Genomic DNA, 27,579 nt, shown 5'->3' with positions numbered 1-27,579 from the left:
AGTATGAAAAGAGCGCTAGATGGCAGGGCAAAGAACCGTGTAATGTGATGGCAGTGTGTACTGCAGGTGTCATCTGAGCAATTGGATCCTTTCCATCTCAGGACAAAGCAATTGTTATGCAAAGCAGAGCATACTTTAGTAAATATCCTATTGTCATTCTCAACATGGTTTATTTTCCAGTATTTTAAAATGAATTTGGACTACACAAAATATACCTTGAAACCAAAATAAGACTTCAACACCGAGGTCTGACATTCAACAGTGAGAGATGTAGCCTAATTAAGTCTCACCTCTGAGCAGACCAACTCATGGGATGGGTTCCCCACCACCTTGGTGTCTAGAACGTCTCCACTGTGCTGCAGTGTCCTCTGGCCTATAGGGAAGGAGGGAGAAAGTGGTCAGACACCTGAGAGTGAGGGAAAAGGCTCCAGGGAGGTAGGGGTTAAAATAGAGCCTAGCCTGTTCCTTTAGACCTGACAAAAACAAGGGGTACTGGGCAATAGTCTATGCTATATGTGGATAGTTTGGGAATAACAGATCCTGCATCCACCAAAAAGGTTAAAAAGGTTGGGAAAATCAGATGTCAAAATATCTCTTTTTGTTTTACAGTAAACCGATTAGCAGATGTAGATCACTTCAGCTCAATCAATCAAATCAAATGTATTTATAAAGCCTTTAATCTCTAGTGTAGTCTGTTAGTCTTGACCAGCTCACAGTTAATCTTGACCACAGCAAGAAAAAGATCCATGTCAGCATTAGAAACAACCAGTCTATAGAATTGAATGCCTCTGTAAAGCGAGAGAAACTATGCTGCTCCAGGGCTTGATTTGAACTTGTTTAGCCACTTATCACCATTTTTCACCATTGAATGATGCAAGGAACCACCTTTCAAAACACAACTCATTACCATCTTTTTTACCATACAGAATCAGACAATGTAGGCTACACTCTGCCTATTGGCTTCTTTGCATATTCAAGCCCGTCTCAAAATACTACACCCTTTAAGGCTCTCCTGGAGGATGGTTGGCCACCATTGGTTGCCTATAAAATATTGCAACATTACATTTACAACCAAATCTTTATAAAATAATTCCCTATAAAAATATCAATGAGACTGATGCAACAGATCAGACCGTTTAGCTTAAAATGATAAAGTTTCATTTCGTCATATTATAAAGGTCAACAATGCACGCATTAATGTGCCAAAATGCATTTAGTGGCAAAACACTGTTCTCAAAACCGCAAAACATGCACAAGCGTTTATTATTTATATATATATGTTTAACCTTTACTTAACTAGGCAAATCAGTTAATTAAAACCTCTACAGGATCGATGGGTCCCCCGCGGGACGGTTGAGGTAACGTTGGCTAATGTGATCAGCATGAGGTTGTAAGTAACAAGAACATTTCCCAGGACACAGACATATCTGATATTGGCAGAAGGCTTAAATTATTGTTAATCTAACTGCACTGTCCAATTTACAGTAGCTATTACAGTGAAATAATACCATGCTATTGTTTGAGGAGAGTGCACAGTTATGAACTTGAAAATGTATTAATAAACCAATTAGGCACATTTGGGCAGTCTTGATACAAAAGTTTGAACAGAAATGCAATGGTTCATTGGATCAGTCTTAAACTTTGCACATACACTGCCATCTAGTAGTCAAAATCTAAATTGCGCCTGGGCTGGCATAATACATTATGGCCTTTCTCTTGCATTTCAAAGATATTACAAAGAAAAAAACACGCCTTTTTTGTACCATCTTTTACCAGATCTAATGTGATATATTCCCCTACATTCATTTAAAATTTCTACAAGTGTTTCCTTTAAAATGGTATCAAGAATACACATATCCTAGCTTCAGGTCATGAGTTACAGGCAGTTAGATTTGGGTATGTCATTTTAGGCGAAAAATAAGAAAAAAAGGAGGCGGCTCCATGAACAAATGTTTTATTTACAATGACGGACTATCCCCGGCCAAACCCGGACAACGCTGGGCCAATTGTGCGCCGCCCTATGGGACTCACGGCCGGATGTGATATAGCCTGGGTTTCACTTGAGAGATTAAAATATCTGTTAGAAATTAAGAAAGCGGGGAGATCTAAAGATGCATCAACTAGCATGGGTTACTAATATGACTAGGATTATGCCTTTGGGTGCTGGACAATAAAACAATTAATAAAAAAATGAAAACCAATATAACATGAGAAAATATGCAATTGAAACCAGCATTTAAGTGCTAATAAAATAATACATTCAACACTTCTATGGTCGTATTTTGGCTAGGATAGGTTACTTTGAAACAGGGTAAAACATGCTTCATAAGACATAAAACGTACAGGGTTTAAACAACTACGTTTATGGTTAAATAGTTTCAGAATGCTGACCGCCTCCGCTCAGATTCAAGGTGGGTGATGTGCGGTGCGCAACAGGCACTGTCCTTCACTCTCAGGTCTTGTGATCATTTGAATGAACCGTCCCTCGAGCATGTCGACAGATTAAAGCCTTTAGACCTTAATGGTAAATATCCTTCATTATATTTGTCAAACATGACTGGCATTTAGCCCATATTTATGTAATTTTAAAAAATCAAAGTTTGTCTCCATTTTCTGGCGCCTCATGTCCTCATGGGTTTGGACAATATGCATATCTACTACACTGACATGTAGGCTTTTTTTATTTATGTACATAAAAAATAGATTTGAATATTATTCCAATGTTGGCCTCTGATCCAATTCTGGTCAGAATAATGACTATATATTTTTTTTTACTTGTCCATTAAAATGTCCAACAAATCTATATTCTTCTTGTCCAACAATTGTTTTTTAGTTTTTTTAAAAACTTTTCCTGGACAAGATGACAACAGTGAATGTCGACCCCTGTGCACAGTTTGAGGCACAGAGCTTTGCATAGCACAAAGATAAACCCTGGGCTTGCAGTGTAACTAACTTTTAGTGCAGGTCTGAAGAGAGAATAGGTTCAAAACAAGGCAAGGCACTGAAACCAGACAAGGCACTGAAACCAGACAAGGCACTGAAACCAGACAAGGCACTGAAACCAGACAAGGCTGAAGCAAAAAACAAAACATGACTTACCAGAAGTTAGAATGTTCTTGGTAAAAGAAAATACACATAGAATAATGCTATAAAAATCAAGAGAAACAAAAAAAGGCAACACTTTTAGATCATATTTTTTGTTTTAGTCTATATTTGTTTAGAATTCTAGTTATAAGCAGGGTTCAAAAGTTGCAATGTCATGCCGAGGCTATCTAGGCTGAATAAACGACCTGTGAGTCAAAATCCTACTGCATCACATGACAGAATACAGTGGCATTCACTCATGTGCTGCACCCAACAGCATCCCCATTTAACCTACAATTTTCCACACCGAATCCCAATCATTATTAGGGGGTGGGCGTGGGGACTGTTTTGTGCCTGGAGTAGTGGAGCTACATAATCTAAAAGGTGAAATAATCATGGAAGGCCGGCAGAAATCAAGAACTGTGTGCTTATTTATGGGTTCTATAGGTAACACACACTGTATGGCTAAAAAGTCTGTGGGAGCGAGAGAAAGGACTGCCAGTGAGATAGTTCTGCTTGGAGTTTTTCCCCTTCTAACCGTATGAACATTTACACTGCAAAAGTTGTCACTTACTACACTGTGTCTGCTACATGAATAACAGCTCAAATGCACATTAACCAAAAGCTCAGTAGATCCAAAAGTGAGTGGACAGTTACCCAAGAAACCCAGCACAGGTCAGGTTGTTGGTGTGGATGGTCCAGCCAGCCAAGAAGCGAGATTTAGAAAGTAATTGTTGCTTGCTGTCGTCGTCACACGTGCTAGCAGGTATTGAACCTCTTATTGAATTACCACCCAGTTAAGGAAGTAACTATGGTATATTAGAACATGGAGATCATAGTGCTCAGTCACTCAATTATCCAGTGAACCAATCATTGACCACTGTCTGGTAACGCCCCCCCGAGTACTGTACATGATTGCGTCCTTATACGAAGATAAGTTGATCATTGGTTATCGCCAGTCCCCCGAACATCACTGAAGTGCACAGAAGGTAGTTGTGGACAGCATTGAGAAACCAATGTCATTGGTATATCAACTTCCCATCCTTGTTATAACCCTCATCAACCCCATTTGCTGTGCTGAAAGGAGAGGAACCATTCTTTCCAGTCACTAGAACGTGTAAAAAGAAAAGAGACATGCTCAAAGAGAGGGCCTCGGCTCCAACCTTGACCCTGGTGTAGAGACGAAACCCAACACAAGAAAGCACTTCCTTCCTGTTAGCTAGTCGAGCTACGGTGTTGCTATGGCAACAGCTGCAGAGGCTATACACAGCCAGAGAACACAATAGCACAAGGAAGCAAAGAATTAAGTTCACACAAATTATCTTAATTCTATTTTGGAATGCTTCAACAAGGCCCATGACCAGATCGTGTATATAATGGTCCATCAGTGTGAATCTCACAGAGAACAGATATTAGTTGAATCCATGAATAACAAGAATTATTCAAACAAAAGGCTTCATGACTACCAAGATACGGGACTACCACAGTCCTTTTCTCCATATGTGCCTCGTGTCTGGTTGAGCCCTGTCCTATCAGAGAAGTGCCCCCTGCAGGGAGAAACTTGAGCGGCACAAAGGCCAGCATCCGACTCCCCACCACGTGAGACTGAGACATTGTGCAAATGAAAACCAGCTAAGCTGGACTTTTAAGGATTACCCTACAACAAAATCCATGCTCCGTTCCCCTGCCCTCTTTGACGTCTCATCTTTGATGGCTCTGGGAGTTGGCTCCATTTGCCCCTCGGGGCAGATCCTTCTACTGTCAGGTTCTTAATGTACATACACACATTGCAATGTATCATTCTGTGCGGCTGGAAAAGACAAATCTGAAAGCAGCCTGAAATATTCACAGCGATATGGCTGAAAGGAAACAGAACTGGATGGTTCCAGTTTCTGCCTTTATTCTTCAAATGGATGAGTCAGACCGCAAAGCAAAGGAAGAACAGATTTGAAATCAGGATTTTGAAAGAGGAATATCTTTAAGATTCTGTCATATTTCTCTTCTGGCTTCTTTCTGAGGTGAATTGTCATTCTTTTTAAGGTTTGCCATTTGCAGGTCTATCCAAACACACACGGACCACGGGCAGGGTAGCCTAGTGGTTAGAGCGTTGGACTAGTAACCGGAAGGTTGCAAGTTCAAATCCCTGAGCTGACAAGATACAAATCTGCCGTTCTGCCCCTGAACAGGCAGTTAACCCACTGTTCCTAGGCCGTCATTGAAAATAAGAATTTGTTCTTAACTGACTTGCATAGTTAAATAAAGGTTAAAAAAATAATATAATAAAAAACACGGACCACCCCCTCATCCCATGTGTCTGCAGTGCACGCTCCCTGGATAGAGGGTTTTAATCTGAGCTGTAAATCGCAGTGGGTAAACAGGGCAGCCAGTAAACCCCCCCAGCTCGAGACCGCAAACATTTAGTTGAACTTTGTGACCCTTTGACTTGGCTGTGCGAATTAAATACATTTTTGGTCGCACTGGTGAAATCTGCACATTCTACATGGTCATCTCAATCAAAATGTATTTTTTTTAAAGGTGAATAAAACCACCCTTACAAAAAATGATTGCAGTTTTGAAACTGCAGTAAAAGTACAGTAACAGCAGTCGACTGTGTGTGACGCTGTAATTGTATATTTTTTATTTTAATTGAACCTTTAAATAGGCAAGTCAGTCACAAATTCTTGTTTACAATGACGGGCTAACGGGGAACAGTGGGTTAACTGCCTTGTTCAGGGGCAGACGACAGATTTTTACCTTGTCATCTCGGGGACTTTATCCATCAACCTTTCGGTTACTGGCCCAACGCTCTAACCACAAGGCTACCTAACTGAAGTGTACTGCAGTTAAAATAAGAAATTACTGCAGTAAAAAAAAGAAGTGCAAAATTTGCAGCATACTGCAGTTACAGTGGGGCAAAAAAGTATTTAGTCAGCCACCAATTGTGCAAGTTCTCCCACTTAAAAAGATGAGGCCTGTAATTTTCATCATAGGTACACTTCAACTATGACAGAAAAAAATGAGGAAATAAAATCCAGAAAATCACATTGTAGGATTTTCTATGAATTTATTTGCAAATTATATGGTGGAAAATAAGTATTTGGTCAATAACAAAAGTTTCTCAATACTTTGTTATATACCCTTTGTTGGCAATGACAGAGGTCAAACGTTTTCTGTAAGTCTTCACAAGGTATTCACACACTGTTGCTGGTATTTTGGCCCATTCCTCCATGCAGATCTCCTCTAGAGCAGTGATGTTTTGGGGCTGTTGCTGGGCAACACGGACTTTCAACTCCCTCCAAAGATTTTCTATGGGGTTGAGATCTGGAGACTGGCTAGGCCACTCCAGGACCTTGAAATGCTTCTTACGAAGCCACTCCTTCGTTGCCCGGGCAGTCTGTTTGGGATCATTGTCATGCTGAAAGACCCAGCCACTTTCCATCTTCAATACCCTTGCTGATGGGAGACTTTCACTCAAAATCTCACAATACATGGCCCCATTCAGTCTTTCCTTTACACTGATCAGTCGTCCTGGTCCCTTTGCAGAAAAACAGCCCCAAAGCATGATGTTTCCACCCCCATGCTTCACAGTAGGTATGGTGTTCTTTGGATGCAACTCAGCATTCGTCCTCCAAACACGACGAGTTGAGCTTTTACCAAAAAGTTATATTTTGGTTTCATCTGACCATATGACATTCTCCCAATCTTCTTCTGGATCATCCAAATGCTCTCTAGCAAACTTCAGACGGGCCTGGACATGTACTGGCGTAAGCAGAGGGACACGTTTGGCACTGCAGGATTTGAGTCCCTGGCGGCGTAGTGTGTTACTGATGGTAGGCTTTGTTACTTTGGTCCCAGCTCTCTGCAGGCCATTCACTAGGTCCCCCCATGTGGTTCTGGGATTTTTGCTCACCGTTCTTGTGATCATTTTGACCCCACGGGGTGAGATCTTGCGTGGAGCCCCAGATCGAGGGAGATCGAGGTGGTCTTGTATGACTTCCATTTCCTAATAATTGCTCCCACAGTTGATTTCTTCAAACCAAGCTGCTTACCTATTGCAGATCGTCTTCCCAGCCTGGTGCAGGTCTACAATTTTGTTTCTGGTGTCCTTTGACAGCTCTTTGGTCTTGGCCATAGTGGAGTTTGGAGTGTGACTGAGGTTGTGGACAGGTGTCTTTTATACTGATAACAAGTTCAAACAGGTGCCATTAATACAGGTAACGACTGTGGAGGACAGAGGAGCCTCTTAAAGAAGAAGTTACAGGTCTGTGAGAGCCAGAAATCTTGCTTGTTTGTAGGTGACCAAATACTTATTTTCCACCATAATTTGCAAATACATTCATTAAAAATCCTACAATGTGATTTTCTGGATTTTTTTTCTCTCATTTTGTCTGTCATAGTTGAAGTGTACCTATGATGAAAATTTACAGGCCTCATCTTTTTAAGTGGGAGAACTTGCACAATTGGTGGCTGACTAAATACTTTTTTTGCCCCACTGTACAAGTGGTACCGGTACAGGGTCAATGTACAGGGGCCCCGATTAGTCGAGGTAATTGTACAGTGGCAAGAAAAAGTATGTGAACCCTTTGGAATTACCTGGATTTCTGCATAAAACGTGATCTTCATCTAAGTCAAAACAATAGACATTCACAGTGTAGGTTGGAAAAAGTATGTGAACCCCTAGGCTAATGACTTCTCCAAAAGCTAATTGGAGTCAGAAGCCAGCTAACCTGGAGTCCCATCAATGAGCTGCCTTGCCCTATAAAAAAATATAAAAATCAATTTTGAGTTTGCGATTCACAAGAAGCATTGCCTGATGTGAACGCCTCGAACAAAAGAGATCAGAAGACCTAAGATTACGAATTTTTGGCTTGCATAAAGCTGGAAAGAATGACAAAAGTATCTCTAAAAGCCTCGATGTTAATCATTCCACAAATTGTCTATAAATGGAGAAAGTTCATTAAGACAGGTCATCATTCACAAGGCCGCAGGGCCAGATTGATTACCAGGACGTGTACTGCGAGCATGCGCTGACCAACTGACAAGTGTCTTCACTGACATTTTCAACCTCTCCCTGTCCAAGTCTGTAATACCAACATGTTTTAAGCAGACCACCATGGAACATGTTAGTTTGTTGGTGATGTGGACCCCAAGAAACTTAAAGCTCTCAACCTGCTCCAATACAGCCCCGTCGATGAGAATGGGGGCATGCTCAGTCCTCTTTTTCCAGTAGTCCACAATCATCTCCTTTGTCTTGATCACGTTGAGGGAGAGGTTGTCCTTGCACCACACGGTCAGGTCTCTGACCCTCTCCCTATAAGCTGTCTCGTCATTGTCGGTGATTAGGTCTGCCACGGTTGTGTCATTGGCAAACTTAAATGATGGTGTTGGAGTTGTACCTGGCCGTGCAGTCATGAATGAACAGGGAGTACAGGAGGGGACTGAGCATGCACCCCTGAGGGGCCCCCGTGTTGAGGATCAGTGTGGCGGTTGTGTTGTTACCTACCCTTACCACCTGGGGGCAGCCTGTCAGGTAGTCCAGGATCCAGTTGCAGAGAAAGATGTTTAGCTTAGTGATGAGCTTTGAGGGCACTATGGTGTTGAACGTTGAGCTGTAGTCAATCAACAGCATTCTCACATAGGTGTTCCTTTTGTCCAGGTGGGAAAGGCCAGTATGGAGTGCAATAGAGATGGCATCATCTGTGGATGTGTCTAGGGTTTCTGGGATAATGGTGTTGATGTGAGCCATGACCAGCCAATTATAAGCATTTCATGGCTACAGACGTGAGTGCTATGGGTCGGTAGTCATTTAGGCAGGTTATGTTGGTGTTCTTGGGCAGAGGGACTATGGTGGTCTGCTTGAAACATGTTGGTATTACAGACTCAGGGAAAGGTTGAAAATGTCAGTGAAGACACTTGCCAGTTGGTCAGCACATGCTTGGAGTACACATCCTGGTAATCTGTCTGGCCCTGTGGCCTTGTGAATGCTGACCTGTTTAAAGGTCTTACATCGGCTGCAGAGAGCGTGGTCATCCTGATGCTCTCATGCATGTTTCAGTGTTACTTGCCTCAACGGAGCATAGAAGTAATTTAGCCCATCATTGCTTATTAGTAAATAAATAGGTCTGTAAAAAAGACTAATTAAAATAATATTTAATTATTCAATAAGGTTATTCTGGCTCGGAGGCCTATAATGCGCTAATGTTCTGTCAAATGGATAATGTGCCAATCCTCTCCAACCTGGCATGGTACAATTTGGAATCTGATAAATAGGCTATGGACATGTTGCGTGTATTTACTTATATTTATATTATACTTATATTGTCAATTTCATCTTCATACGATTGCATAACTGTCTCTCTTCCCTTCATACTTTCCTTGTCAATTCACTAAGGTAGGTATCCGGAGCGGTTTAGATTTTTTAATATTTTTTTTTACGTGAAAATAAGCTGTTGACCAATAGAAATTGTTATCTGGGACACTGCCACAGAGGTCTGTGGGCTCATTGGGTCAATTAATTAATTTCTCTCTGCCTGTTTTTTTACATTTGCAAAGCATCAGTGGTGAAAGATGTCAATTTAGCCAATGTGATCACATCACACCAAAAAAGTTTCAAACTACATTGCGGTTCATATACAGTGCAATCAGAAAGTATTCAGACCCCTTGACTTTTTCCACATTGTTAGATTACAGCCTTATTCTAAAAAAAATATGTTTTCCCCTCAATCTACATACAATACCCCATAATGACAAAGTTAATACAGGTTTTTTGAAAATGTTGCTAATTTATTAAATTAAACTGAAATATTACATCTACCCTTTACACAGTACTTTGTTGAAGAATCTCCACAGAGGAACTCTTAAACTGTCAGTAACCATTGGGTTCTTGGTCACCTCCCTGACCAAGGCCCTTCTCACCCGATTGCTCAGTTTGGCAGGGCGGCCAGCTATTTGGTGGTTCCAAACTTCTTCCATTTAAGAATGATGGAAGCCACTGTTCTTGGGGACCTGCGGAGGTATACAGACAATTCCTTCGACCTCATTGTATGAGTTTTGCTCTGACATGCACTGTCAGCTGTGGGACCTTATATAGACAGGTGTGTGCCTTTCCAAATCAATTTACCACAGGTAGACTCCAATCAAGTTGAAGAAATATCTCAATGATGATCAATGGAAACAGGATGCAACGGAGCTCAATTTCGAATCTCATAGTAAAGCGTCTGAATAATTATGTAAATAAGGAATTTCTGTTTTACATTTTTAATACATTTGCAAAATTTCTAAAAACCTGCTTTCGCATTTGTCATTATGGGGTATTGTGTAGATTGCTGAGGATTATTTTTTAAATCCATTTTAGAATAAGGCTGTAACGTTACAAAATGTGCAAAAAGTCAAGGGGTCTGAATACTTTCTGAATGATCTGTGTATTGGCTTCTCATTCAAACTAGAGAGAGGGGAGAAGCGATAGGCCAGCGGAGTTGCCAGCGGAGTTGCGCAAGAAGGGAACAGTGAAGACAGAAAAAAAAATATCACCCGGAGTTGACCCTTATCAATCAGTGGTTTCACAGATTCAGATAAAGCACTCAATTTTTTAAAAATGTAGTGTCAAAGTCACTATCCATTGCGTCACAAAAATGTATCAACGGCTGAACATTAGGTTGCGCGTGCGTGTGTTTTTTATTTTCGAATGGTTATCAATTTCATCTTCATGCCTATCACAGCTGTCTCTATCCCCCTTAACTTCCCTCGTCAATGTAGATCACATGCTACATTGATTTAGCGTTCTACAACGTAGACCATTTTTTGATTATCCTACAGAAAGGATTTTAAGCGAATACGTTTTTAGGAAAGGACAAATGTGATTTGATTGTGTCAGAGGGACGTGCTGCAGCCGGCTTTGATTGATGGGTCATTTTAGGTGTGCGGGTGTGCGTGTATCACTTCCCTAATTCTCTATGTCCATCCCGAAAGTTTCCTCAAATATAGGCCTAGCCTGTCTGGACTTCTTTTTTAATCAGATAGAAATAAACTGTCTAGTTGCGAGGATTGGAATGACAACAGGTGTCAGCTTTGCGTTTGTTCTCTTATTAAATGGATTGCGACTGAATGAAACATAGCCAAACGCCTTTCATGAGTTCTCATATAGGATGCATAAGCTTATATCTTAATATTTTCAGCAGCATATACGTTTTCCAGTAGTACAATTTCTCTCATTACTGTGTCCTCTCTAGCCACTGAACAACATATTGCTACAGAGAATGACTGCAGCAGCATTGGTGACGTTTTGCGAATTGTTTGATAAAAGAGGGAGGAAATTATTATTTTTGTTGTTGCAGAAAACACATATTTATAAACATTATATAAACATTCAGCATCTGACAAGAGTGCATGAAAACAAACTATTTGATATAATGTACTCTGATTTTATGATCCAAAAAAGAAATTGCACATATTTTAAGGGATATTTGAAAACACAATGGTCAAATCAGTGTTGACTTCCATGACACCTATTAGACATACACAATCAAACCAAAACAAGTGTCTAATTCACAACTCAAATTTCAATTTCATCATAGAAAGCTATTATTCAAAGCCAATTTAAAACAAGTTGAATTGTCTGCTTTCATCAAAGCAATCGGATGTAAAAAGGTGCACTAGGCAGAAATCACTCCGACATTCTCTGGTTGCTAAAATGTTTACTGTTTCGGTTAATATGACAAAACAAGCAAATATAGTGTAGAGAATAATTGTACCATCTGAACTGCTGTGAAATAGCTCTTCCATAACCAAAAATATTGTATTTTCAGCTGTTTGAAGCTGGTGTACAAAACCGAAAGTAAAAGACGCAAAAAACAAAACGTAAGAATGGGAAGCATAGAAATAGTGCACCTCTAACAGCTCTACTACCACTTCTTTGACTTGCTTGCAATGACAGATCTATAACTTACATTTCTATGTGAATTTGGTCAGGTGGCCCAGAAAGTTACATATTGCAGCTTTAATGCCAGTGACATACATTACCCGGTTTTCATCACAAAGAATCCAGAGCGGACTGCTTGAAGGACATTAGTAGTAGTCTTAATCTTGCTAAAAGAAAAAGGTCAAATTAATTTAACAGAGAGAATATATACAATAAAATACTGGGCTTCAGACTGGACTATCCATGAGAACTGACTCAAATAAGGACATTTTTGGCACTGTCCTCGGAGTTCATACGAAGGGAATTGGATGTGTACTACCAAACAGTTGCATTCACAGTATGTATATGCAATGTGGCAGTAGTACATACCAATACATCCTCAGTCATGAAAGGATTTACAGTAATAACCACTTAATAGTTTAGGCTTCAATACATGGACATCATTTGAACATGACAAATTAAATAATGATAAAAGCAGCTCTGATAAAAAACAAAATCCCATTGAAAACACAGGTAACTGCCCAAATAAAGGAAACTCCAACATAGTGTCTTAATAGGGTGTTGTGGCACTACGAGCCACCAGCTTCAAAGCACCGTGGCATGAATTTGACAAGTGTCTAGAACTCCGTTGGAGGGATGCGACACCATTCTTCCACAAGTAATTCCATCATTGGGTGTTTTGTTGATGGTGGTGGAAAACGCTGTCCCAGATGCCGCTCAAGAATCTCCCATAAGTGTTCAATTGAGATCTTGTGACAAACACAGACACACCACTTAAACAGCCTATGCTCCTTTGAGACCCTTCTTTCAGACACTGACATCTCTTCTTCTAGCCATGGTAGCTGAATAATGGGCAACGGGGCATTTTTATACATGACTAAGCATGATGGGATGTTAATTGCTTAACTCAGGAACCACACGTGTGTTGAAGCACCTGCTTTCAATATACTTTGTTAAACACATTAGACTTGTCTGCTTTCACCAAAGCAATCACATTGGTGAAACCTCAAATCCCAAATGCCCTCGCTGTTTATTTTTATGTTTTTTGGGGGGGGGGGGGGGCCTGGAGCCCTGCCCGCTGTAACAGGAGACAGTCAGCCGGGAGCCCTGCCCGCTGTAACAGGAGACAGTCAGCCGGGAGCCCTGCCCGCTGTAACAGGAGACAGTCAGCCGGGAGCCCTGCCCGCTGTAACAGGAGACAGTCAGCCGGGAGCCCTGCCCGCTGTAACAGGAGACAGTCAGCCGGGAGCCCTGCCCGCTGTAACAGGAGACAGTCAGCCTGGAGCTCTGCCCACTAACAGGAGACAGTCAGCCTGGAGCCCTGCCCACTAACAGGAGACAGTCAGCCTCAAGGGTAGAAGTCCACTTTTCCAAAACATATATCTATCAGTATCATATTCATTAGCTTACAGCTATAGAGTAGCCTAATTACTAAAACTGTATCACTCTGTTTGGTAACTTTCCTCCAATATACTGTATATTCTAACTTATTTGTATTAGGTATTTGTCATGAATTAGCCCATTCTGGATAAGGTTATACTGTAGGCCTGTGAAATGAGAGCAAGGCAAGGCACTGTGTGGCACACCATGTGCCCCCTGATGACTGTCATGCTCCCCCATCCTGCCCAGTAGCACTCCTCTAGTGTAAACACACACACATACAGGCTCTGACGCCCCACATTCCTCAACAGCTGGCCTGCAATTAGTCAGCCTGCTGCCCGGAAGAGGCTCTGCAGCACAGATTCCATAGTGGAGCACTGCAGTAACATAGTATTCCTTTTACAGAGCTGCGATAACCTGAGCTAGCACGAAAGTGAAAGTGTGGATGTATTGCAGGTGCTGGGGGTGTGACACAGATTGTGAATGGGAGAGGCCTGAAGGTAGGGCGAGGTAGTTCTTGACACTCGAGGAGGAAGTTGTCCAGAGGATAAACAAATGTTCTGGTGACTGAGGGAAGATGGGCTTCAGGGCGAGGATGGTGCAAGCTGTGGCAAACTATTTTCAGCTGTGAGGTCAGACACTCTCTCCTCCCACTCTCCCTCTGCTTTCCATCAACCAACCCATCTCATTCCTCTGTCCTCCCCACTAACTCTCCACGCAAACTACACTGCAAAGATACAAATAACAGTCGGAAGGAGCTACTCTGCTGAAGTTGCATTGTTGAGGTGTAAAAGGAAGAACACTTGAGGCCCAATAAGATTGTCTCCAGAGTACAGGTCTTATTGCAGTATTTCTACGGCTATAGTCTGGTGTGTGTGGCATTTAAGTTATTCTACAAGCAGACAAAAAGGGGAGGTTGCTTGTTGGCCTCTGGATCTCACAGGAGTGTTCTCACTTTGAGAAAGCTGACATTTCCAGGCGTCACTATACAGAGCAAACATGAGAATACGACATCTGGCTATGCAAGACAACTCCTGCTGTAACTAGGGTGGGTCGCTATCTGGGCTTTGGAAAACGTCACTTAGCTTAAATGATCAACTGACCTAACATGAAGAAACAGCCAGCTGGCCACTGGTAGTGGACAGCACCCGTTACCACCCATGGCATTGCATACACCATCCCAGCCAGTCAAATAAAACAGACATGAGTCAATCATTAGTGGCAGATGGGCAGATAACTAAGAAGGGCACACGCTTTCTGCCTTGACCAAGGCTGGTGATACTCTGCTAGATTTCTCGAGGAGAAGACAAAACAAGTATTTTTCTTAGTCAATTCTAGAATTTTTCCAGATGTATTGTCGATTATCTGGATGGTAAATAAATAAATAAATAAATTGCCCACTCATCTGAAAAGTTCATCAGTCTATCCAAAATTAGGCTTTTCAGTGAGGCTGAATTGAAAAACGCTGGCAGAGCAACCAGATGTAAAAGATGGAGTTATCACAGGAGATAAAATCTCGTGGGGAAGCGAGCTCCATCTCCACTCGAGAGTGAAGACGCTGGGCAAGTGTAAAATCGTTGGTGTTTGCCTGACTGAGCAGACCCTGACCAGCCGAGCCAGTCAACTTTCTAATCCACAAGCGGCTTGCAGCCCCCCAGCTAACGGCTGCCACGGCCTCTCCGCACGCGAACCCCAAGTCCAAGGGTACTGCCGTGTTGCTAACCACTGTGACCCAGCATGCCAACAGCAGGGAGGGAGACACACACACACACACCTAACAGGGGTCAATAATAGAATGCGAAATGGATTGTAAGCTATAGAGTAATGTAAGGAGGTTCCAATGGCTCCGTTTGTTGGAGCATGGCAGAATGGATATTCACATTCAAAGCAACTCTTGTACTATTTAGAATGGTTGACTAATTTATGCTTATGGCATCTTCTCTAAGAACTGTGACTGTCATGAGATGTAACAATGTGTTTCACAGAAAATTAGTAAAGCTTTTTTTTGCTTTTCATCATGTGTCTTTGCTCAATTTCACAGCTGTCGAGTTTGAAAAGTGGGTCATAAACCGCATTCAAAGATATTCAATGTAACTCATTGAATGAACTTTGATAAGGAGCCAGACAACATAATGAAAATAATAGCAGGCGTACAAGGGTCAATATTTGGACAGGATAAATAATGGCATTGTTTAGATCAATAGCTCTTCAGACATTTGGCAGGTCACGGATAGATCTGGCATTGAATGAACAACGGAGATTGAACATCAGCATGCACAATGCAAAGGTCAAAGAGAATGGTGAGATTTTTTAAGACCTAGCTAATTAATGCTACATCATTCTACCTATGTCAACAGGAGTTGGCATTTCGCGGTAACGATGAGTGGCAGCTCATCAAACAGGCCCAGGGACAACTATGTGGAACTATTACATGCCTTTGCTGAAACACGCCACCGTGTTTGCTTTTTGCTCATGACCTATGATGGAATTTTCCACCCTATCGGTGACGCAATGAAAGCACCGGAACGGCAGCGACAAGACTTCTAGTTCCTGTGAGCGATTTGAGCTGAAATGCAATGAACTGGGCCTGGCAGAAAGCTAGACTCATAGTAAACGGAGTATAGATGGGGCGAATCTATGACAACATACTGGACAATATCTATGTTCAGAAGAGAGCCAGGTTTGACCAATTTGGTGAACTTAATTGCCTTGGCTCAGTGGACCGCAAAAAAATACTGAAATTATTTCACAACACCAGCAAACGAGAGCCTGTCAAAATATTCCAAGTACAGTTCACAAATGGTATGACACAAATCACCTGGGCAGCTCCTCAGCTATTTGTTCCAGCATGACCTGACACAGACTGTCGCAAGTTACTGTAGCTGGTCCTCACTATACCAACCACAACAGGAACCATTAAGACGTCATTTTCTGCGTTGAAACGGATAGACGTACAGTCGAAACCAAGCCGATCAAGGACGACAGATCCCTTGCCATGATCACCATTGTGTCGAGAGACTTTTAATACCGAGGGCCAAAAGGGAGGGGTTTCACAGCTCAGTCACTGATGTTTTTACCCAGAAGGATAGACGGATGAAAAAGGCTCCTTACCTTTTATTTCTTCCGAGAAGAAGGCAGAGTGTCGAGACACAAAGAGCTTGAGCTGCTCGTCCAGGTTACAGAATGTCAGGTCCACATCCCATGAGCGGATGCCTGTGAAAACACACACACACCAGAGTGGTTAGGAGAACACTCAATACTCAAGTCAACAGCATGTAATTAGCCAGAGCTGGAAGTAGAACGTGCCCAGGCTCAGAGTTGCTTCATAATAACATACACAGACATAACATAGCGCTCTGCCATTATACAACCCGATTATTGGACAACACAGCCTAGTTGAATTACATTGTTGAGGTTTGTGTTAATGTCGGTCAGGCTAAGGGATTGTTTTTAGGGGAGAAAAGGGAAGGATTCAAACTGAAACTACAACTGGGGAAGCAAAGACTTCAGGGATGGGCTGAGAGACTAACTCACAAACAACATGGAAAATGCTACTTGTGTACCGGTAATCAAATTAAAAACATATTTTGAGTTGAAGCTGCAATATGTAACTTTTTGGGCTAAACCAGCGTCAAACAGCTGAAAACACAATATTTTTGGTTATGGAAAATATATTTCACAGCTGGATTAGGTGGTACAATGATTCTCTGCACAATGACTGCTTGTTTAGTCACAAACGGAAATTAGGCGAACTATTCGAATTTTAGCAACTAGGAAATGGCGGAGCAATTTCTGCATATTGCAGCTTTAATAAGTAACTCACATACAGTAAACAATATAATAGGTTATGGCTCTGTCACTGTTGGAGGTACTTTTTGTAACGTCAACATGCTATAAATACCACGCAGCTAATAAGTGAACGGAGGCCTCAAATTCCTAGACTCAATGACATAGCAGAAATACAGTAACATTATGTAAAAATAGACTAAAACCAATAAAATGACCAAGACATGAACTAAGAGTATGACAAATGGATAATAAGACAGAATATAATGTATACATTTCATCTACAATTTTGCTGCAATTAAGCTATATAGCATAGGTTAAAACGTGGACCTATACTGCCTGAAAAATGTATACAAAGGGTATGTCTGTCATGTCTATTTTGGTACACGGGTGCAGTGTCAAATTCAAAATGGGAGGGGACAGAATTCATATGGTCCATATGACGTGCCCTGCATGACAAGAGAGCTACACTGCAGTAAAGGGATTGGCCATTTAAGGGCTTAAGCATTGCATGTGGTGATGACATAAACTAACGGTGGGAGGGCAATATCAGATTCAACTCTACTAGAAAAAGTAATGAATGCTAAACAGCCAAGTAGACCCTGGTGAGCAAATTGACAGACTTCTAATTTAATAATCTAAATATTGTAATGAAGACATACTGCAGGCCACAAAGGGCAAACAAAGGGCAAAAGACTAAAAAATGCATGCCCCTGCCTATACGACCATATGTATGATGAAACCTGAATCTTCACTAAAAAAAACATTGCAGAGAGAAGATCTGCTTTTGAATTCGCTCACCATAGTGAAGATCAAGAGGGACAATGACAAAGCAAGAGGAAGCAGCCTCCCCTTCTGTCTGGCTGGGACAAATTTAGCTCCGACCTCATCGGCACATGTTATTTTTATTACTTCTCCAAAAACACAGAAAAAAAGCAGTAGAAGATGTTTTTTAAACACGGCAAGGCAGCCCACTAGTCTCCCGAGAGGACAGTATCTCCTCAACAAATTGTATTCATTGCTCAGTTCCTGGCATGAACATTTTAACAAAAAAAGGTGAGAGACCACTGGTCTAGGGACCAAGCCCAAGGTTGTTTCATCTCATTCTGGAAATACTAAATGAAGGTGGGACGATATCTATAAAATTCATTATACTCTGTGGCACTATTGTTAGGCTACTGCTGAACTGTTTGGCAAATTACATACTTATTTTCCACCATAATTTGCAAATAAATGTATTAAAATCCTACAATATGATTTTCTGGATTTATTTTTATAATTTTGTCTGTCATAGTTGAAGTGTACCTATGATGAAAATTACAGGCCTCTCATCTTTTTAAGTGGGAGAACTTGCACAATTGGTGGCTGACTAAATACTTTTTTGCCCCACTGTATAACAATTCCTAGTTTCATTTCTAGACTGAAAAGACTGAAGCAAATGTCTCAGAATAGCACCCAGGCTAGGGAAGAACATGGATCTGGGCATTACTTTACTTCCGTATAACCTCAACAGGCAAACATCTTTGTCTGGCAGTGATTTGGAACTTGCATTGAAAAGATCTAGCCATTTGTCCTGATTTGCATGCACATTCTAAGTGAAATGAATTGATTCAAAAGGAAAACAGTACTAAAAAGGGTCTTACTGGACTCACCAGCTTTCTCTTGTTAAGCACTTTACAAGGAACACATGACTGGCTCAACTGTTCTGGGGATCTACGGTAAGTTTCACGGTAAAATAATGTGACATATGAAATGAAGAACGCAATCTGCTTTATCTCCTAACGTATTGCACAAGTTGACAGCAGGGATTAACTTAAAAAGTTGCTACAAATATTCAAAATCATTGAAAAACTTCCCCCCAAAAAATAGTTGATGGTAGGGCCGGGCGATTTATATCGTGTGACGATAGAAAAACGTCTATCGTTTAATATTATGCTCCATCGTTAATTTCGTGGTGTCGCAAATCACACTCTTTCCGGCAATATTGTTCGGCAATTGGAAGTCGCTTTGCAACACAAACAAGCATGGAGAGTGAACGGGACACAAAGCACGGAGACCGTACCTAAAAGAGGGTCTACTTCGGTCGCATGGACGTGGTTTGGGTATGAAAAGTCTGACAGGGACCAGAAAACCGTCCTCTGAAAAATATGCCGCAGGCCGGTCCCAACAACAGGCTCAAACACCACTAACCTCTTACCACCTACGCAAGAATCATGTGAAACAGTACGGAGAGAGTCTACGGATGAGAACCAAAAAAGTACAGTTTAGTGCTCAAAACAAACCCCGGACTCAGACATTGCAAGAGGCTTTTGCCCGCGGCACACCATATGGCAAAGAATCACGAAGATGGAAGGAGAACAGCTGCAGTTACAAGTTGAATCTGCAAAGACATGGCCCCAATTTACACGGTCGAGAAACAGGGGGTTTCGTGAGTTGGTGCAAACACTCGACCCAAGGTGCCAAATGCAAATACCTTTTATTTGTTGAGTATAATTCAAAATGTAATAAGAAATAAGCCTTCACATGGTCATTTTATATAAACTATTTATTCATTGAATTTACAGAAAATGTGTATTTTGTGATATGTATCGTTATCGGGATATGAAATGACCTATATCGGGATATGAGATTTTGGCCATATCGCCAAGCCCTATTTGATGGTATTGAAAAACCATACCATGGCTTTTTCCAAATACCCCGGTATACCTACTGCTCAAGCCTGCATACCGCCGCAACTGATTCATAGATGACGCAATCGCTATTGCACTCCATACTGCCCTTTCCCACCTGGACAAAAGGAACCCCTACATGAGAATGCTGTTCATTGACTACAGCTCAGTGATCATCACCATAGTGCCCTCCAAGCTCATCACTAAGCTAAGGACCCAGGGATTAAACAACTCCCTCTGCAACTGGATTCAGGACTTCCTGATGGGCCGCACATCCACCACATGGGTGCATGATTAGTCCCCTCCTGTACTCCCTGCTCACCCACAACTATGTGGCCGGGCAGAACTCCAACACCATCATTAAGTTTGCAGAAGGCACGACTGTGGTGGGCCTAATCACCGACGACGAGACAGCCTACAGGGAGGAGCTCAGAGACCTGGCAGTGTGGTGCCAGGACAACTTCTCCTTCAACGTCAGCAAGCCAAAAGGAGTTAATCGTGGACTGCAAGAAACAGAGGGCCGAGGACGCCCCCATTCACATCAACGGGACTGTATTGGAGCGGTATGAGAGCTTCAAGTTCCTCTGAGTCCACATCACTAAGAACCTATCAAAGGGCTGGGTGATATCCCCCCCCCAAAAAACAAAACAAATTGGGCCACATTTTCTCTTAGCTTCTTCATGTAGCTAACATTCTTGCTTCGTGTATTCCTCTTTAATTTAGAAGATACTGTTGCAAAAACATGCTGATTTAGGTCTAAACCATCACTAGTATTATCAGACTGTAATAGCTAATTATGTTTGCTCTTACTAAGTACATTTATTAGCTAGCTAGCGATTAGCATTAGCAGCTAACAATCAGCAGCTAACAAGATTTAGGAACAACTTGCTAAGAAACTAGCTGTTTGCAGATGTAAGAAACACAAACTAATAGTGTAATTATAAAAACGTTAATGTAAACTGACTCAATTTTGTACATCGCCTTGGTCCGTAAAATTGACCTAATTTTAGCGCCCCAAAAACGTAATACCTCCAGATCAACTGTAATGTCAATACCATTGTAAAGCACAACTTCTCCCATTTCCAACAGAATCAATTACCTGAACCCCATGCTGCCCGTTTCTGCATGATTCAAGAAGGCAATGAGCCCTGTCGGGTCTTTTAAAAAATGGCGGGTGGGGACGGGAAACTAATGCGTGATAGTGAGAAGGAGATTTTTTTTTTTTTTTTTTTTTACTCGATCTGTCCAACTTATCCCCTTATGGCCTCTAAAATGTAAATAAAACACTATAAAGAGTTGATATGTGTCATTACATACTTATTTGAAGGTTTTGAATGGGTTTTTAGGGCGGTGCTAAAGTGATCTTAGAAGTAAACAGCGGCTTTGAGAATGATGATCGCATGCAATGATGATGCAAAAAATTACTAGGTATCCCCCTTACCCGTCACTGTCCATTTCCTGTTTTTAAACAATGAGAGAAGTGCTACACCTGGTGGAGAGAGATTGTAATACAGAAATAATTGCTTTATGCGTGCTGTACGTTACACCATGACACGTCACGATGTAACGGAGGGTCAGTTCTCAACTTTACTCCAATACTCTAGAGCCATTACCATGTCAATCAACTCTTAAATAGAAACGTAGTTCACACCCCAGATTTTAAAGTCAACACAGTTGCTACAGTCCCATTAGTTTTCTTTGTATCCTCGTTTGAACGTTGCGATTGCGCACATTTGTACGGAATGGGGTGAGTTTACGTTAGTGGATTTATATTAAGAAGCAAAGTAAAAACAGCGTCGTTGTCATCAACATTGTTGCATGTGCGGCATTGACCATGCAGACTGAATGCAAGTGTCTCGTGGTCGAGGAACAACAAATGAGCTCCTTGAGTGAAAGGTCTGTGTGGAAAGCGGCATCCTGAACAGCTTCTACCTCCAAACCATAAGACTGCTGAACAGTTAATCAAATGGATACCCGGACTATTTGCATTTAGCCCCTTTTTTTTAATGCACTAACATTCTTGCACTGGCTCCATGCACACTCACTGGACCTTACACACACAAACTAGGGCTGGATGATACATTTAATGAAGTCGAATGAATGTTTTTTGCACGATATTCCAAATGCCTGTATTTCAAAGCATCAAGGTTTTGTTTCTTTTGTTTCTATGAGCGTTTATGGCTGCTTGTTCTCATGTTGTCTTTTTGTTCTCGTCTCCTCCTGTGCTGTGTGCACCTTCCCATTTACACCAGAGATCTGTATGTAATGATGAGATGATCATCCTAATATAATATCATCCTAGGACCATGCCCCAGGACTACCTGACATGATGACTCCTTGCTGTCCCCAGTCCACCTGGTCGTGCTGCTGCTGCTGCTCCAGTTTCAACTGTTCTGCCTGCGGCTATGGAACCCTGACTTGTTCACCAGACGTGCTACCTTGTCCCGGACCTGCTGTTTTCAACCCTCTCACCACCGCACCTGCTGTCTAACTGAATGATCGGCTATGCAAAGCCAACTGACATTTACTCCTGAGGTGCTGACCTGTTGCACCCTCTACAACCACTGTGATTATTATTTGACACTGCCGGTCATCTATGAAAGTTTGAACATCTTGGCCATATTCTGTTATAATCTCCAGCCGGCACAGCCAGAAGAGTACTGGCCACCCAATTTCAATTGATAATAATGGGAGTCGTTGTCCCAAAGAAGGGAAGACAGGCGACAAGCTGAGGTTCAAAATAAGCCCATAGAAACACATTGGGCTTATTTTGGCGAGACTGAAACCTCGCTTCGCCTCTTCCTCTCTCTTTACTAGGGCCATCACAGACTAAAAAAATAATTTGGTAGAACGAGAGTCTTCTGTTCTTTCGACCAATTGATAGGTCGAAATATGAGATATAGATGTATGTCTGTCTCGGTTGGTCGGTCTACACACACACAAAAGGTTTTTCTTGATTTTTACTCTTTTCTACACTGTAGAATAATAGTGAAGATATCAAAACTATGAAATAACACATATGAACTCATGTAGTAACCAAAAATAGCCACCCTTTGCCTTGACAGCTTTGCACACTTGGAATTCTCTCAACCAGCTTCACCTGGAATTGCTTTTACAGTCTTGAAGGAGTTCCCACATATGCTGAGCACTTGTTGGCTGCTTTTCCTTCACTCTGCGGTCCGACTAATCCGAAACCATCTCAATTTGCTTGAGGTCGGGGGATTGTGCAGGCCAGGTCATCTGATATACCGAATGTATAATTTTTTCCCCTTTAACGAGTCCAACGTGAAGGACATACTGCTTTCCTGGGAACAGGCCCAAATCCCAGTCATTTGCGTGAAGACGGAGAAAAATAGGATGGCGGTCGGGCTTCTGAGAATCCATAGGCGAACGAATAAACCCCCACTGCTTTCCGTTCTACTAGCTAACATGCAATCATTGGAAAATAAAATCGACGACCTACGAGGAAGATTAAACGACCAACCGGACATTAAAAACTAATATCTTATGCTTCATGGAGTCGTGGCTGAACGACAACATCAACATATCAGCTGGCTGGTAAAACAGCCCTTACACAGCCTGGAAGTGTGTTGGGTCATTGTCCTGTTGAAAAACAAATGATAGTCCCACATTGAAGCCCAAAGGTATTTTCTACCTGATCCTGATAAAACAAATATCCTATAAATCACATTGGCTATGCATGGCCTGTTTGCAAGAAACTTGAAACATTATATTAACTTGGTCCAGCCAAAGCTGGTGCTAGCAAACACTGAATAAAAATATTCAGGCGCTAGTGAGCGCCGTACAGACAAACACAGCCATTGGCTTTTTTGCACAAGGGATAAGTAGATCACCAGATCAGAGCATGACATTTTTTTGCCCCCCTTTCATGCCTAGTGGCAATCGGAAAATTGTGTACAGATCCTTGCGACATGGGGCCATGCATTATCATTCTGAAACACGAGGTATGAATGGCATGACAATGGGCCTCAGGAACTCTGTGCACTCAAATTGCCATCAATAAAACGTCATTGTGTTCGTTGTCCGTAGCTTATGCCTGCTCATACCATAACCCCAATGCCACCATGAGGTACTCTGTTCACAACGTTGACTTCAGCAAACCGCTCGCCCACACAACGCCATGCACATGGTCTGCGGTTGTGAGACCGGTTGGACGTACCGCCAAAACGCTAAAACAAAGTTGGAGGCAACTTATGTTTCGAAAACTTAATGTTAATTTATCTGGCAACAGCTCTGATGGACATTCCTGCAGTCAGCATGCCAATTGCATGCTCCTGCAAAACTTGAGACATCTGTGGCATTGTGTTGTGTGACAAAACTGCACATTTTTGAGTGCCTTTTATTGTCCCCAGCACAATGTGCACCTGTGTAATGATCATTCAATTTAATCAGCTTCTTGATATGCCACACTTGTCAGGTGGATGGATTATCTTGGCCAAGGAGAAATGCTCACTAACATGGATAAACAAATTTGTACACAAAATTAGCATTTTGAAAGTATGGATTGTTTCTGGGATCTTTAACTTCAGCTCAAACATGGGACAAATACTTAACATGTTGCCTTCATATTTTTGTTCAGTATATATATATGGCAATGTGTATTATGCAATATTGACATATCTTTGGTTATACTGCGTAACAGTATCCGGTTCTCTTTATTGTGTCCCCGTCGATGGCAACTGTCAGATGCATGGTGCTCATGACAAACGTTCTTTCTTGCATTCATGGTGCCGACTAAGCTTGTTTTATTTGCAAGCAACTTGTTCACCGATGACAGTAAAGTGAAGAAATTGTCCACTGTGACATTTCTCCCCTTGCCAGCGTAAAGTTCCACAAGCCTCATCACCACATTCTCCGACACTTGCTCACCTGCTGCCCGATGTGGATCTTTTCCAAAACGGTGCCTTTCTCTTCCTTTCTCACCGTTTCATTTGTTGGTGGCGCGGGGGACCTGCTCAGTGCACACCGTTCTGGCTTTTTTGCACTTAGGCCTCGGAGGTGTAGAATCAGAAGAATAATCAGAGGTCATGATTCATTTAGGTTCAGTTGAGGCAATTACCGGGGTGATTATCAACTGGCCACTGCACCTTCCAACGTCGGGAGAATGAGCGGAGCAGGAACTACTGATGGGAGAAGTGGCAACGGGGAAAACCATTCAAATAATGACATGCCCTCCTAAAACTGGTTCTAATTCCAGTTCTGTTTGTGATATAACAATTCTAACAACGGCAGTGTGTTATATAGACTTATTTAGGAAAAGTCAACGACGGAGGGGATATGGCTTTAAAAACGGCAGAATAATAAAATCAATTCATGAGCTGTCAAAATGGCCGCTTTAGCGGGTCTAGTGTTAAGCCAGTGGTACATACAACACAGACACTCAAGAGGGAGTACACTGGACACTGGTGGTAGCAGATGGGAAATGGGGCTGAGAGGATTCTAGAGTACACAGAGGCAGCTGCTAAGTCTCAGACAAGAGAAGACTTGTCTGGGCTAGACTAGGGCTGGTTTGACCCACTGTTGGGTTGGAGCAAAGAAAACCCCAGCAGGTCCAAATGTCTGTTATCTTTTCTAGGCCATCCATCAGCACATTACAACAACACATAAGAACCAGCACAGCTGAACCAACTAACTGACAGACCATCTGCACAGCGTTATTCTTTCAATAGGAAGCCCCTCTTCTATTTGCACTTTGCCAGCAATCACAAGCATGTTGACCATGTAGGAGGGATACAGTATTCAGGGCTGCATTCATAAAAAAAATATAAAAAAATTGAGTCATCACCAAATACTTTTAATCATGTTATACTCAGAATCTTCAACACAAGACCGTTTCTTCAGGCTTGTTCCCCAAACAAAATCATTAACAAAGCGCCTGCATCCATCACTAACCAGGAAGGGAAGGATATGGTGAGCAGTGTGAGACACACACACACACAGAGAGAGAGGAAGTGTTTGTGACATCAGTCACATAGCCTCAACACAGATACTGACGGGCAATTCCACTGTAACAGAATTAAGCTTTAACACAGTTTTAGCATTAAAATGTACACTAAACAAAAAGGATTTATTTCAAAAGTTTAACAAAACATACAACTCTATGCACGAGGAATACTTTTAACAATTTCCATGGAAAAATGTACAAAACCTAAATTTAGTGGAAGAAATTTGCAGATGCAAACTTTGGTAATGGAATTACGGTAAAATCTGTTTTTAATGCAACCAGGTTTTTCAAAAACTCTTAAATATCTGCTCCAAATTAAGATTCAAATATGTCTGCAGAAAGAATGGTATGTCAGCGATGGCATGGCACCTTGTGTTTGAAAAAAAAACTATTTTGGTTATTAAACTACAGTAAGTGAAGTGGATTTACACCTGGTAATGGAATTACGGTAATGAATCCCTGATCTGTACAACACAGAAATGCAGAAATGTTTTTTTTGAAAGTCACCAGAAGTAACATTCCCAGTCGTTCTACAAAACAAATCTTCCAGGGGGAATTCACCCAAACCCCCGTAGCCGGCTAACTTCTCCATTGCTTTAAAACAAAGTCCTAGTGGAAACACTGCTAATGACTGAACTTTACACATCAAGTCTCATTATGGGGCTCTCAACAAGATGCAGCCAGAGTCCAGTATTTTCACACTCACACACATCGAATGCCACTACCAACTTACCCAACCTCTGCTTTTTAAGCACAATGTTCTCGTAGCAACCCAGGGTATCATGGGTAGTACATCCACACCTCGCCTCTGAACTGCACGGTTGTTGGAGTCTGTCTGGATGGTGATAAGGTAACTCCGAATAGCTAATGCTAAAGGGGTAGTGGAGGAACCAACGTGTACGTCCTGACAACGGAGAATTCTATTCTCTGGCACGCTGGTGAAGCCAAGCTGAAGTAAATAGGTTGCATTATTTATGCTCGGCAGCGTAGCTGGGCACTCAGGGCTGCTGGCTTCTACAAGAGACTTCACCATTCAATCACACTGAACGCTGCCAAGGCACACTGACGCAGGCATGACAATTACATATTTTGAGACCAGAACATTTGCGGTCAATCCTTGTAATGGTACACAAGTTGCCAACTTGCATGAATTTATGGGAATCAAGTAATGTTTGTGAGCATGGGGAAACTATCCGAAAGAGAACACGCTAAATGTAGCAGCAGAGTCTACAAGCCTTAGCAAAGGGCACAGAAATCAAATCAAAGTGATTCCTCATGTAAACCCAGACAAAAGACTATCCAATGTCGAACCAACTTTGCCACGGGTCGAACACCAGCCTGCTAATTGGTGAAAGAAGTTGGCTAGCACTAGCTAGCTGACTTGAAGACAACACCTGGTTATGCTGTTTCAAGTTATCTAGAAGGGTGAGTGACTAACGGTGTACAAGTGATGCGCGGGTTGACTCATAACACGCAGTCCCCACGGTTATATCCGCAGGGTGGGTGGGTTTAGGGCCATGAAATATTCAAGTTTCAAGTTTTAATGTCACATGCACAAGTACAGTGAAATGCCTTTCTTGCGAATTCAAGACCCAACAATCCAATAATCAATAACAATGTAATCCGTAGAAGAAATAAAACATGAGAAATAAGAAATCGTCGCCCCCAGTCTGAGGTTCTTGAGCTCTTCATCTGTCCTTTGCACCGTTCATCTTTCCCTCATACTTGACTCGTCTCCCAGTCCCTGCCACTGAAAAACATCCCCACAGCATGATGCT

General features: G+C 41.9%; 1 protein-coding gene across 3 annotated transcripts in view; it reads right to left on the bottom strand.

Moving 5' to 3' along the window:
• The window catches only part of LOC115108160 (microtubule-associated protein 1S-like), a 46,721-nt gene that overhangs the window by 14,398 nt on the left and 4,744 nt on the right, over nucleotides 1–27,579 (bottom strand). For all 3 annotated transcript variants that reach the window (XM_029632190.2, XM_029632192.2, XM_029632191.2), the window contains exons 2-3: nucleotides 16,493–16,594; nucleotides 291–373 (exon numbers count right to left, since the gene is read on the bottom strand). In XM_029632190.2, coding sequence (XP_029488050.1) covers nucleotides 291–373; nucleotides 16,493–16,594 — 185 coding nt within the window. The remainder of the gene's footprint in view (nucleotides 1–290; nucleotides 374–16,492; nucleotides 16,595–27,579) is intronic.

The sequence above is a fragment of the Oncorhynchus nerka genome, linkage group LG24 (genome assembly GCF_034236695.1).
Source record: "Oncorhynchus nerka isolate Pitt River linkage group LG24, Oner_Uvic_2.0, whole genome shotgun sequence".
NCBI classification, from domain to species: Eukaryota; Metazoa; Chordata; class Actinopteri; order Salmoniformes; family Salmonidae; genus Oncorhynchus; species Oncorhynchus nerka.
This window is presented reverse-complemented; position numbering and strand designations above follow the sequence as displayed.